This window comes from Felis catus, chromosome E3 (genome assembly GCF_018350175.1).
Source record: "Felis catus isolate Fca126 chromosome E3, F.catus_Fca126_mat1.0, whole genome shotgun sequence".
NCBI classification, from domain to species: domain Eukaryota; kingdom Metazoa; phylum Chordata; class Mammalia; order Carnivora; family Felidae; genus Felis; species Felis catus.
This window is the reverse complement of record NC_058383.1, coordinates 21,857,601-21,871,392: the sequence shown is the minus strand read 5'-3', so window position 1 is coordinate 21,871,392 and position 13,792 is coordinate 21,857,601. Positions and strand designations below refer to the sequence as shown.

Below are 13,792 nucleotides of genomic sequence, written 5' to 3'. Positions count from 1 at the left end.
TGGAGAAAGCTTTGATGTTACATTGGTTAAGAGAGGGAGCTTCTGGGGTGAGAGCATGTGCATTTTGTTCAATCCTCAGATTAGGGGTGGAAAAGATATCATTGATAGTAGTGCGGAGGGTAGTCACTTAATGAGTTTTATGGGAAATAACATCCAGTGTCACAGGCAGTTGAGTAAGAATGGGTTGGGTTTTAGCACCATCCAGTGAATTAAGAGAGTACAGAATTAATGTTTATAGCCTCATAGTTAGGAGATTGCCCAGGAGAGGATGCTGAACTGGATCACTTTAATTTGTTTGAATTAATGTTTAAATTACCCAGTGTATCACATTTCTGTAAAACACTCCTTAGAGGTTTGGAAATCTGGCCATGTTTAGGACCCTTAAATCTGATGAGACCAAAATGCTTGGATCAGAATTTCATAATACAGATTTAAGAGTCTTGCTCCTTTATCTGTAGACTATATTTCAAAACAAATCCTAAATGATCCTTCCTATATATTTTTTATAGCTTTCCCATTGTTTTTCTGTGTTTCAGTTTCCCCCCTCCAAAACAAAACAAACCTTCATTCTGAACTGAGTGTGAAAGATTTGAAAGCTGAGAATGAAGTATTTTTAAAAGACTCTTATTATCTTTATCCATTTCTCAGATTCATCGTGTTTTTCATTCCGAAATCCATGGTCTTTATATTTTTGGGTCAGAAATTACTTTGGCACCTGGAAAAGGTCTTTTGAACCTAACAGGCTACTTAGCAAGGTATTTTAAGGGTAGGAAGTCACCAGTGTAATTCAGGTACTTAAAAGGTCAAATCTGGTGTAGGGGCACCTGACTTTTAGTCTGACACAGTATTGTGCCGATCAGATTAATAAATTGTGGTGGAAAGCTACAGTGAATGCTTTTGTTATGTGTTTAGAAACTTGTTGTCAAGTATTTTTTTTTTCTAGAATTTACTTTTTGAACATCCCCCATCTTCCAATTTTTCTTACTCAGAGCTTGCTGGAAATTTGGGACTATCATGAACTATCAAAGCAATGATGATAGTCCTCTCATGGTATGCCTGAATCTGGGAAATTGCATCACATACAGTTTGCTACTTGAAATATACTGAAAACAACCCTTTCTTGAACAATTTAGTTTGTAACAGGAAATAACTAATAGTGTTGTGATTAAAATTAATTATATGTGTGTGTGTGTACACACACACACACACACACACACACACCCCCATAAATATATATAAGCTTAAAATGCTTGTATGTGTGATAAATTGAAATAACTGGAAGAACAGAGGTAGTCGGCCACTGCAAGTCAACTCTGTAATCTTAAGGATGAACCCTAATGCCTGAATGTGTGATTTAGGGAGATGGGTACATTCTTGCATCTGTCTCTCTGTGGTGGGTTATTTTTCTTTTTGGTAATTTTACAAATCCCTTCCTCAGGAAATCTTTTTACCCATAGTTAAATTAATTGGTCCAGTTTCTCTTTTAATTTCATTCTTCCAGAAGTATTGCAAGTAATAGAGAATTAAAAGAGTAGAAAATAGGATCCATTCATCCTCCCTGTTTTCTTCTCAGAAAGTGACATCACTGTTCTTCCAGTTGCTTAAGCCAGGAACTCAGTTACTTATGCCTTATTGCTCTTTTTCCTTCATCTTCTCCCCTCCCCCCCAATTAAATCCATTGATTGCCTTATCAGTTCTACCTCAGAACATTCTGATTTCCATGTCTTCACCTGTCACAACCCAGCACAGACCATCATCTCTTACTGGGACTTCGCAGCAGCCTCCTCATTAGTCACCCTGTTTCTACTCTTGTTCCCTTATGGGTTCATTTTCCACATAGATACCAGAGTTATCTTTTTTGTTTGTTTGTTTTTTAGTGTAAATCATTGTCATTTTTGTTTAAAATCCTTCAATGACTTCCTGTTGTACTTAGAAACAAAATATAAATGAATATGTGACCTGTACTTTCTAACTGTAGGTCAAGTCATTCTTTTCATTATCTTCCAGCTATGCTGGCCTTTTAATGATTTTTTTTTTCACCTGCTTTTCTTTCTGTCTTTAAACACTCTGTCCATCTTTTTTGCACATCTGTCTGGCTTCTCAGTCTTTAAATCTCAAGCATCAGTTCCTAGAGAGGCCTTGAATCAACATTTTATGCAAAGTTGCATCCCACTACTAATTCTTTTTATAAAACCCTTTTCCTCTATTCAAAACATGGCATAATTTCTTTTGTAATACTCATGTTGAGGGGCTAGGAGAGACAGAATGTCTTCATTTAAATTACATATTTTTTCTCATAGATCAGATGTTTAGCGTTATTGGTTAAAGTGGAGAATGACTTAGTCTTACTGAGATTTGGGGTTCCATAGAAGTAGAGGCACCAGAGCCAAGAACCTGCTGGCAGTATTTGGTGTCCTTTGAAGAGAACCTCCTTATGGATGCGGATATTTGTTCTGACATTATCAGTATTCTAGAGGAAAGGAACATGCTCTCTTAAATTTAAATTCCTTTTCCGTAAAATTTGTCTTTGGTTGAAGTTTTCTAATTCTTGAGGACTGACTTACCCAAATCGCCAAATAGAAATTCAACTCTTTATCTTTTTTACAGAATATACTGATGATAATGCTCTAATTCCTAAGAATTCATCTGTAATTGTTAGAAGAATTCCTATTGGAGGTGTTAAATCTACAAGCAAGACATATGTTATGTGAGTGTTTATCAAATCTCATGTATTTAAGTCCTCAAAATACTTTTTTATTTTGTGAGGAAGAACAAGTATTTTAGAACTGAACTCATTACTTTACCCTAATAAGTATATCTTCTTAATCCTTAAAATGGTGAGGATGGGTTTGTTATTTCTATCTCTTCCCCCAGTTAACCTGTAGTTAGTGGTAAGAGCTATCGAGAACAATTTTTTTGCTTTGTAATATTTACAGAGACAAAATGATGCTCAAATCGGTGAATAAGTATTTGCATACATACCCTTTTGTTTTTTATTGGCACACTTTTATTTCTGACTGTTCTTTCACTACACAGATATATATACATATGTATACATATATGTATATATAAGTGTGTTGAGAGATTTGTCTTAAATATTTTGACAGCATCAGTAATACATTTGCTTCTCAACAAGGGGCTTTTGTGGGGAGGCTGTTGAGTATAGGATTTATTAGCACAGACTGGAATCAGGCTTAGGTTTGACTCCAGTTGCTGCTTCACACCAGTTGTGTGACTTTGGGTAAGTTCCCTAAAGCCTCAAAATAGATTCCTCAAAATAATATAGGGATATGAGTACTTCCCTCCAGAGGAAAGCTGTAAGAATTGAACAGCGCCTGGCGTGTGGTAGATGCCCATTATTGGAGTAAGAACACTGCAGTATCTTAGCACTAGGCTAGAGTTTAAGAAATTCGGGAAAGGAGCAGGATTCACACTTAGTCCCTGCTTTCTTGTAATTTTAATGGTGATAGAATTATGCTAATGTGAAAAGTAGTGATTTGAAATTCTGGCAAATTCTACTTTTGGCCAGTGAAAAATTCTGGAATTTCCCAGTCCTCGGAAATGGAATGTGTTCTTGGAATTGAGGTAAAACAGTTATTTCTTGGAGCTTTACCTTGTAGGGGCAAACACTCATTCTAAGACGGTCATTAGTTTGCTATAAAGTTATATACTCCATATCCCAGCATTGAGATCTTTTGTGTAATACCTTCTGTGTAGTAACAGTTTTAAAACCTGAATACTTTGTTTTTCTTGTAATTACCAAGTGAACTGTGTGCTTTTAGCTGTGTAATTTTAAGAAATTATAAGGAAGTAATTCCTAGAATTTGTTGTGAAATTACATTTTAATTTACTAAGTGCTTTTTAAAAACAGTAAACGCGTAGTTTTCAGTTGATTTTTTTTTTTTTTTTTTTTTTTTTTTTTTTGGATACTAAGAAACTTAGAGAATTACTTGAAGTACATGGGAAAATAAGTTGCCTCTTACAGAATTGCTTGTTAATTCACTGTGTGTGAGGTTGCCTTTGTAATATATTTGCCTTATAAAATGGCTCTAAGTTTGTTGAGAAAAGGAAAGCTTCATTTTTATCTCAGGACTTCCAAATTACATGCAAACTTAGAAACTCCTTTCAAATGTTCCCTCACATTTCTCTGTAGTCAGGACAGCATAAACTTCAACAAAGCATTTGAGCATTGTATTTAGAAGCTCAACCCCCATCCCCTTTCCTGTGTGGACTTTTAAGAATTTCTTCTTAGGCTTTATTTGTTATGTACTTGAAAAAATCAATCTGTTCATTTCTTCATAACCATCAGACTCGTTCTTTGAACTAAAATAGTGTCAGAGTATGTTGCGTTTTTCTGAAACTTAGAATTCTTGTTTAACTTTGGTCATTGTTTTGAGACTTTTTAAAAAATTAAAGTAACTATCAACCTGTTTTTCTGGATTTGACATTTAGTTTTTGGAGCACAGCAATTTCTCAGGGATCCAAAGTATAAATGTTACCAGTGGTCTTCTTTCAAGAAGATCTGATGTGTGAAAGTTTACATTTGTTACCTATTAAAAAAAACTGGGGAATGATATAATGTGGTTGTTCAGTCTGTTAAATAACTACAAAGTTTCTTAACAAGATCTTCATGCTACCTTTGAGAAAACGTTTATTGTTTTCACGTATTCTAGAATTCCTTGGTATGGAATTTTTTTTTTCCTGCAGATCTGTCTTAAATTGTTTAAAGGTGGTAAAGATTAACCTAAGTAATGTATTTATTACTCTTGATACGCCTATTCTAGAATTCCTCTGTACCAAGTTGTTTTGTTTTTTGTTTTGTTTTTGTCGCAGGTATGTCTTAAGCTGTTTAAAGGTACTAAAGATTAATCAAAGTAGTGTATTTATTACTTTGGAAATTGGCTGTTTTTAAATGTTTGTACAAAGGAAAATTGTGTTCATAAAGACATGTAATTAGACATATGTGTTGAGATGTTTTAGCACAATTCATAAATAACAACTCATAATTAATGTTGTTTTTGTTTTTGTTTATTTTTTAGAAGTCGAACTGAACCAGTGATGGGAACTTCAAAAGCAGTATGTAAAAACACAATCTCACACTTTTTCTACACATTGCTTTTACCTTTATAATGTAGCAGTGAAGTGAATCATTTAGAACTTAATATCCAACTGATCATAGTACATATTGTAAATAAAATGTATTTTGATGACAGCTCAGTTGAATATGGATATATGTGGCATAATTTGCAGACTTATTTTGTAGAAATGGGTAATTTGTGCCCCCCAAAAAACGCTGTTTCATATTAAATATGATAGCATTCTCCCTGTATGACACTGTGTTGTACAGTTAATGTATGATTCTTTTTAGATCATGTAGGTTTTACACTAATGAACATGATAACATGTTCTACATCTGTCTGTCTATAGTTAGTATTTTGTATGTATGTACAGGCTGTTGTGTGCTTTTTGTTTCTTGCAATAAAAAAATGTTTGGAGTGTATATTTTGCCATTTTTCACGTTGTATCACTTAGTTTTTGTTAGTTTTTTTTTTCTGCCTAATTGATGGCTTTAAAAAATGCATTAGCAACATGCAAAACTAATATGAAAGTTTGATGCTTTCTCCAAGTTCAGACACCTATAGAAAAAAGCTTTCCAAAGACTTTTGATGCAGCTTTATTATTCAGTTTTGCTTTATTTGGCAATTTCAAGCTTTTATTCTTTGTTGATATCTGTACTATAAAAGTGAGACCTGAAATTTGGGCCCCCTGAGTACATAAACATCTCAATGATGATTTCTACAATTCAGTACATTGTTTTCAAACTTTAATACAAGGTCTTCCAGTTCTAGCCTGTTTAGTTCTCCAAAATAAAATATTTCCCTCTTATAAGATATTAAAATGCTGCATTAATTATAAGCTAATTGAAAGCTGTAGCTTATCAAAGATAACTCCCCTTAAGTGGAATAACATCTTAATTTTTATTATCATAGCTAAAGTACGACACCATGTTGACTTGAAGGTCTTAAGTAAAAGGTAGTGGAAATACCTAAGTTGTGAGGTGAAATGTGTTTCAGAAAGTAGGTCTGTAGTAACGGAGTTCTGTAAACTTGATGGTTCTCTAAACATTTTACTGCTCAGGCTTGATTTGTACACAATACGAGATGTCTGAAATCTTCATTTTAGAATTCAAGGATACTGCTTGCTGTTTCACTTTATCCTTTTTAAATACTACTGATCTTTAATTGTGTATCAGGCATTTCACTAACCTTGGATCATCGCATCTTAAACATGATAATATAGAATATCTGAACTTTGGACTTGTTCTCTAAAATATATGGCCTTTAGTTCTCATGGAACTAAATACAGTGATTCGAAGATCAAAATTTAGAGATTTGGGTTTTTTTCCCCACCCTCTGGGGTATATGGGCTTTTTTTTGTTTTGGGGTTTTTTTGTTGTTGTTGTTTTGTTTAATTTTTTTGTTTTTTGGGTTTGTTTTTGTTTTTTGGTGGTTTTTGTTTTGTTTTTGGTTTTTTGGTTTTTTTTGGTTTTTAAAGCATAATGCTGTAAAAAAAAAAAACAAAAAAAAAAAACAACAAACAAACTGTCCAAGTTTCTGTTTTGCTGGTGATTGGTTTAAAACTGATTTTATGTATCCAAATGCTAGCACAAATCAGAGTGACTATCCTGGTGACTGTAGTGGTTAATGTAACACGTTTTGTATAAAGTATTTTTATATAGTATTTAAACTAATTCAGATGAAGTTTTATTTCTTGAAAACAGTTATTTCCTTTTTGTTTATTAGCATGTGTATAAACACAAATCACATGTTCATAAATAAAGTTAACATTCTTTTAGCCTTGTGTGTTCCCTGGCATGTCTGTATTACACTTATAAGAAGCAGTTTATTTTATGCTTATTTAGGTTTCTCTTTTCTTTTCTTTTCTTTTCTTTTTTTTTTTTTTTTTTAATACTTTAAAAGTGGCTTTAATTTTTAGGTAGAATTGTCTGAAATGGAGACATTAGATAACTTAATATCCCCACCACTTATTTGCTTGGGGTACATATGCTGGTGTTTAGGATGAGAGAATATATTCATTAAGCATAATTAATGCCCATCTTATGAATCACGTATTCTTGTACACATTCACAAAAGCCAAGTAAGATAGAGCCACTAAACCAGATTTCTAAATGCTGATTAATAAAAGTAAATGTGTGTACATTTTTGGTTAACTTAAGCCAACTGTAATCAAAGGATGGCTGTTTCTGTCTGTATTCCTTAGCTTATTTTATTTAGCCATCCTTCATGTTGGTATTCCAAAGCTGGATGTTCTTCCTATTTACTAAATATCAGAATTGTATTTTGTAGGATCCTTTAATTGCAAGCGAGTGTAAGTGGCATAAAATATTTCAGATTCTTTCTCCCAGAAGCAAGACCACAAATTAGATGTGGGGAAGTGGGTTAATTTTAATGATGTCCACAGTATGCATTGATCAGTTTTTATGAAGACGACTTTTTTTAAATGTGGTGCATTTTTAAAATCATTAGTATCTGAGAGTTAATACATTTATTGCTGCCTAGTACATGTAAATTCCTAGTCATTTTTAAACCATTCCTTGTTAGCAGTTTTCACTGATTTCTAGTACCTTGCTTTTTGTAGAAAACTATTGGACACCTTTCACAATTTATGGTAAATTTGACTTTCTCATGGACTTTAAGGTATTTAAGGTGCTAGAATGATTGGTGGGGAAAAAAGTGATATAGATGTTGTTGAGTATCTGAAACCACTTTACCCAGTACTAATGACAAATCAACAGAAAACTAAAAGGACCAGATGGCCCGACATAACAAAAAAACAGATAATATCATAGTGGGCAGAACAAAAAATGTTAGTATTTTAGTTCTAGCTGTAAGAAAGTTAATATAACTGCTTTCTCTTAAGGAAGTGATGAGTGTTCATATTCTAGATAGTAATGGGCTATTTTGAAGGGTTATTAGTTTCATTGGTTAGAAACAGTATAGATGATGCTTGACAGCATTTGGTTCTTGTTATTTAAATTCACATAGTTTCTAACTAATGCAAAAAGTAGCCCTTTTCAAAATAGATTGAGATGATCAGAATTTATTCTGGTTAAAAATAGGATGTTTATGGTTTGTTTGTTTTTTTTAAGCTTCCTTTGAGATTAGTTCTGTAATGAAAACACTAAAGAGCCAGATGAGAATAAGAACACATTGGTGAATTATATGATTGCATATTAGGAATATGGAATAGTGCATTACAAATTCTGGGGCAGCCCCTCAGTGGGGAGCTAAGAACCTTTTGTTGAAGTAAGCGTCCCAGTAATACTATCCATTAAACTGACTTTTAAAACCCTAAGATATTTATAAGATATATTTTAAATTTAGCAAACATGATTTTTATTGACAACTCCTGCTGTGGTAGGCATTGTGCTAAGAGCTTCATATTGAAACTGGTAACATTTCTATTTGGGGCTGTAAGTCATGCTGCTTTTATTTTAATTCTCTTAGTTCTCTGGAATATTTGAAAAATACCTGATGAAGACTCCCTTCATTGTTGTTATTTTTCTTTGATCCAGACATCTTGTTACATTCTCTCCATTTTAAACAAGAGTTCTGACCAATAATGCATGAGAAGCTTACAACATGTTGAATAAGCAACCCAATTACTATATAGGAAGCAAATAATGTTTTCTTTTTGGTACACTTAACAGGGAAATCATATCTTTAGAGTTAGATGGGAAAGGGGTGTGTGTGTGTGTGTGTGTGTATACAGATACACACTTTTTAAAAACTGATATTAAAATCATTTCAGGGGGTCAAATAGTGAAAAATCTTAAAATACCACATTTGAAAATACATTTTTAAAATCTTACTTATTCAATATATAATACTTTCTCCATTTGATTGAATTAACTTTCTTCACGCATTATTAAAGTCCATCCTCCTAATAGCCCTATTTGCCTTTGCTCCACACTACCACTGGTTTTCCTTTTTTTGGTTTAACATCTTTGCTCTGATAAAATTGTGGTTTCTTTGGCAAGAAGCCATTCTTACTCTTTGTATGGGAGAATAAACAAACTTATTCAGACCGAACAGTACATGCTTAAAAAAAGAGAAAAAAGTAGCAATTATGTGGGAGCTGGTTTATTAAAGCAATTATCTGAGCCTTTAAAGAGCTGCTTGTTTTTTACCGTGTTCTATAACGGCACTCCAGGAAAGTTAGATTTCTTATTCTCTCTAGTGTATATTCTCTTGAGCATTATCAGATTTAGAAACCATTGATAGACACGGACTCTTATTTAATATTCAGTCACTGCTCTGAACATATTTTCTGTGATACATTTTTCTTTACCCTGTTTTTTGTTGTTTTTTTTTAATATTGTAATTGAGTCCCCCTCAACTTAAGCCTTTATTATATGTGTGAAATATGTAGAGAAGGGTAAAGTGGGGTGAGCTACAATTTCAGCTTTAAAACAGGGAATAACATTCTTTAGAAAACTTCTAAGAAAATGCCCAATAATTTGAACATTAATTGGCAATAGGGACTAAATGATCACTTTCAGATGTTTTCAGTGTGGAACTTGAATGTGTGTTTAATTTTTTGTGAACAGATTGATGACTCTTCTGCATCTATTTCTCTGGCCCAGCTTACAAAGGTATATATATATATATATATCTATTCTTGCAAATATAAATCTTTTTCTAACATCGTATTTTTTTAAATGTGGAACAATTGTTTAAAGAGGGGTTGGGGAGGATATGTCTTACAAAAATATTGTACACATCGTTACTATCCTGTAAAGAGTAGTTGCCGCTTTGAGAAGATAGGGGGAGTGTTTTGTCAGCCTCACCATAATGTTGGAGTATTGGTCATCTTCAAGACAGAAGAAACACATGAAGCTACACTTATTTGGTGGGTTTTTTCCCCCCCCTTACACATTTTGTTTAATTATACATTGGAAACTAACAAAGTTCTGGAGGAATTCCCTGGTTTTGGCTGTAAATTATGTGGACTTTCTTTATGCAGCCAAAATAGAAGCTTTCCTTTACATGGACAATTGCACGGCTATTTCTTGAATATTTGAATTGATCCCATGAAGGTCAACATTTTAAATGTGTTACGATTGTTTCTTTATGCTCTAGACTTGTAGTCTGTCTGCATTAGAAAAAGTTTTAGACAACCTAATTTGTTTGAACACAGACTACAGTGAATTGTGTAAATGTGTAAAGCTGTTTGCAGGAATATACCAATGTGTATGTTTGGCAGAGGGGCAAATTGTTACCTCCTGAAATAATTGTATATGCCATGTTTTGCGATAAAATTGCTTGCATTTTCTGCTCAACAATGTGTACCTTTTGTTTGGGAAAGCACTAGTGATGGATTACTTTTTAAAGCAATAGACATAGCTTGCAAATCATGCCTTAAAAAAAAAAAAAAAGACATTACAGATTAGGCAGATTTTTGAGGACCGAGAAGGAAGTCTTCCAGTTTTCCAAAAATCCTTTTTTCCCTACTATCAAAGTAAAACCAGACTTAGCAACCAAGATTAATGAGTTAGATGGATTTTCCATTAGTGCTGTCCCTATCTTATCCTTGACTTTGTTATAGGTTGTATCCTCTTCCCCTAGAATGTATCCCAAAAGAAATGTCCTAGTAACAAATACAGCTTTTTAAGCTTTTGTTCTGGGGAAACTAAACATTAAAATCGATGATTCTAAAACATGAAGTGGGCTGAAACCATCGTCTCTTAACAATTTTCTAATGCAAAAGTGGTCTAGCATAGAGTTTACATCTTAAGCAGTTTATAGTTCATGGTTTTAATTCTTATGTGCTGTAAGGACCCTATTTGAGTTTTGGTCTGTTCCTACCATTGTTTCTTTGTGGGAAGCAGTTGGGGAATTTTGGAGGTTTGGGAGATTTTTTTTTAACTACTTGTAAATTAATGTTTGGGTTCAAACAAATTAGTTGTTCAACATCTGTAATCCAGTTTTCTGTAAATGTTGCTGTTGTTCTAAGCTCTGTTAATGTTAAGCATTCTTTGTATATAAAATTACAATAAAATGTTAAAACTGGTTGCTTGTTTTGTGGATGAATGTAAAGATAAAACCCAATGAATGGCTGATGTGAGTGCTAGATGCTTGAAGCTTCAAGTTATCAGGACTCACTCCCTTAGACCCTGGTTATATCTAGACTATTCTACATAATACCTTAAAGATGAAGTTCATAAAACTTCGGAGAATCGGATTTAAAATGATGAGTGCTCCGTGACATGTGCTTTGCACTTAATTTGAAACTGATTCTACTTCTTAAAGAGCCTTCTGCCTTAATATCATCTGCATAATGTTCAATTGTTTTACCCATAACCCTACCTCCAAGTTGTAAATACAAAGTCTTTATGCTACGACACTTGAATTATTTTTAAGGCTTAAAATGTCAAGTGTTTCCTTAATCTGTTTTAACTCTTAGAGGAGTCATATGTAAATCTTAATGTAAGGTACAAACAGGGTCTAAGGTTTGAGTGCCCCCAGCAAGACCTTCAGCCCTGCAGACACCCAAACGTCATGTAATGAATGACCTAAGGAACTCGTGATGCCTCTTCTAGGTTATACGTGTAAATAGCTTTCAGTTTTAGGTTTTATGCAAGATTAGATACTGCTCTTTACAGGATGAGTGGTGTTGTCTTTGGCTGTGTGGTCTTAAATGTGTTTCTAATGTGTGTGTCAAATAATTACCTGTTAAACAGACTGCCAATCTGGCTGAAGCCAATGCTTCTGAAGAAGATAAAATTAAAGCAATGATGTCGCAATCTGGCCATGAATACGACCCAATCAAGTAAGTCCATAAATGCTTCATACTAATAGGTACATTGGGGTGGATTTTCCCCCCCAGTCAGAAGCTTTATTCTTTCAAGGTTTTGTGTACATGTAATTCTGTTTCCCTTTCAGTTACATGAAGAAACCTCTAGGCCCACCACCTCCATCTTATACCTGTTTTCGTTGTGGTAAACCTGGCCATTACATTAAGAATTGCCCAACAAACGGGGTAAGTCCAAAGTAGAAACCATGGTACACCTTATTTTTCTTACAATGATTTCTTAGCTATCGGATTTTTCTTGGTAAATACTGCCTTCTCTATTACAATGGCAAATGAGCTCAGGCTGTGGAGCCAGATTGCCAGGCTTCAGATCCTGGCTCTGCTGCTCAACGGTTGACTGAGCTTGGGCAGGCCACTTGACTTCTTCAAGCCTGTTCGGTCTTCTCTATGAAACGGACATGGTAATAACAGTATTTACCTCGCATGGCTGTTGCGAGGTTTAAATGAGATCATATATGTACAGCACTACAGATACTATAAGCAGTTAATAAGCACTGCGTGTTAGCTAATATTAAACAAAGGGTAACTGCTTTCTTTCTTCCTCCTTTCTCCTTTCCCCTCCAAATAGGATAAAAACTTTGAATCTGGTCCGAGGATTAAAAAGAGCACTGGTATTCCCAGAAGTTTTATGATGGAAGTGAAAGATCCTAACATGAAAGGTGCAATGCTTACCAACACTGGAAAGTATGCGATACCGACTATAGACGCGTAAGTATTCTAGTTACGTATGACCTGTGAGGCCACAGCCTGTCCGGGCGCTGGTGTTTTATGTAGGCTTGGGGTCGCCACTTGGCTACTTGGATTTCTTGTGAGCATTGTATAGCAAGACTGTTGGTCTCCACATGTTGCATTTCTGTGTGAAGAATGAGAGGCTGCAGTCTGCTCCACTAAATGCAAATTTAGAATGGATTTGGGGGTTTTTGTTACCACTGAGTGCCACTTCCCTTGTGGGCTTCTAATTTTTTCTTTTTCTGTCATACCCTGCTTTCTTCTTCATTCACATACATACTCCCACATGATCTTCTATGCTATCTACATGTGTTAAGTGAAAAAGACCACTGTCTTAATCATTCTGAGAAACAGAAGGCTTAAGCACAAAAGTTGTATAAGATGTCAGGGCAAATTTAAGTGCCAAGAATAAATGAAGAACTGAGTCCTCTTGAATAAGTTTGGATGTACCGTGTGAGTCAAACTTCTAAAATAACAATTTATTTTACAAACCCATTAGTTCAGATGAGCTACAGCTCTATACCCTACAGCTTAGGGCTTATTTGCAATGTGTTTTCAGATCTTATTTTAGGAGCCAATTCTTAATGAAGTGGATAGACCTGAAAACCTACTAGTGGTATAAATCAACTGACAACTTCTCATTTTATCTGCTTTTATTAATCCCGCTAATTACCTTTGTGGTTACCCTCACCAGTTATGAACTCACATGATACAGAGCACAGTATTAACTGTCCCTTTGGACTGGGTTCTCCAACAAGTCCTCCAGTGGGTTATGAAGTGAGGGCGTCCTCAGGACATACCTTGAGAAACATCCATTTAGAGAATAACAGTGCCCTTGTTCATCGTGACTTGAAGAGAATGAGTAAAAGAACGGTTGTCCTCAGCCTCATGCTGTAGCGTTGAAACGCAGCATAGTGCGCAGATGAAGGTGATGAAAACGGCAGTGCCGTGGAATGATCTTGAAAAGATTTTATGGTTTTGAGTATACACTTTAGTAAATAGATTGTTTTCATTCACAGATAAGGATTAGTGTTTTCCTGAACTCCCAGCCCTGCTCACTTTCTCCGTTTCACCCCCATCAATTTTTGATCAGTCACCATCCTTTGTCTTGTGGTTCATCTTAGAGCAGTCTGTTTTTACGCTGTTTCTGATTCAGACATTTCATACG

General features: G+C 34.5%; 1 protein-coding gene across 4 annotated transcripts in view; it reads left to right on the top strand.

Moving 5' to 3' along the window:
• Positions 1–13,792, top strand: part of RBBP6 (RB binding protein 6, ubiquitin ligase) — a 32,194-nt gene that overhangs the window by 3,372 nt on the left and 15,030 nt on the right. For 2 of the 4 annotated variants that reach the window (XM_023246943.2, XM_023246942.2), the window contains exons 2-7: positions 2,608–2,707; positions 5,040–5,076; positions 9,632–9,676; positions 11,765–11,853; positions 11,967–12,063; positions 12,464–12,603. In XM_023246943.2, coding sequence (XP_023102711.1) covers positions 2,608–2,707; positions 5,040–5,076; positions 9,632–9,676; positions 11,765–11,853; positions 11,967–12,063; positions 12,464–12,603 — 508 coding nt within the window. Of the gene's footprint in view, positions 1–2,607; positions 2,708–5,039; positions 9,677–11,764; positions 11,854–11,966; positions 12,064–12,463; positions 12,604–13,792 lie in introns of all 4 variants that reach the window. The other 2 variants (XM_045048364.1, XM_045048363.1) reach the window with 2 other exon arrangements.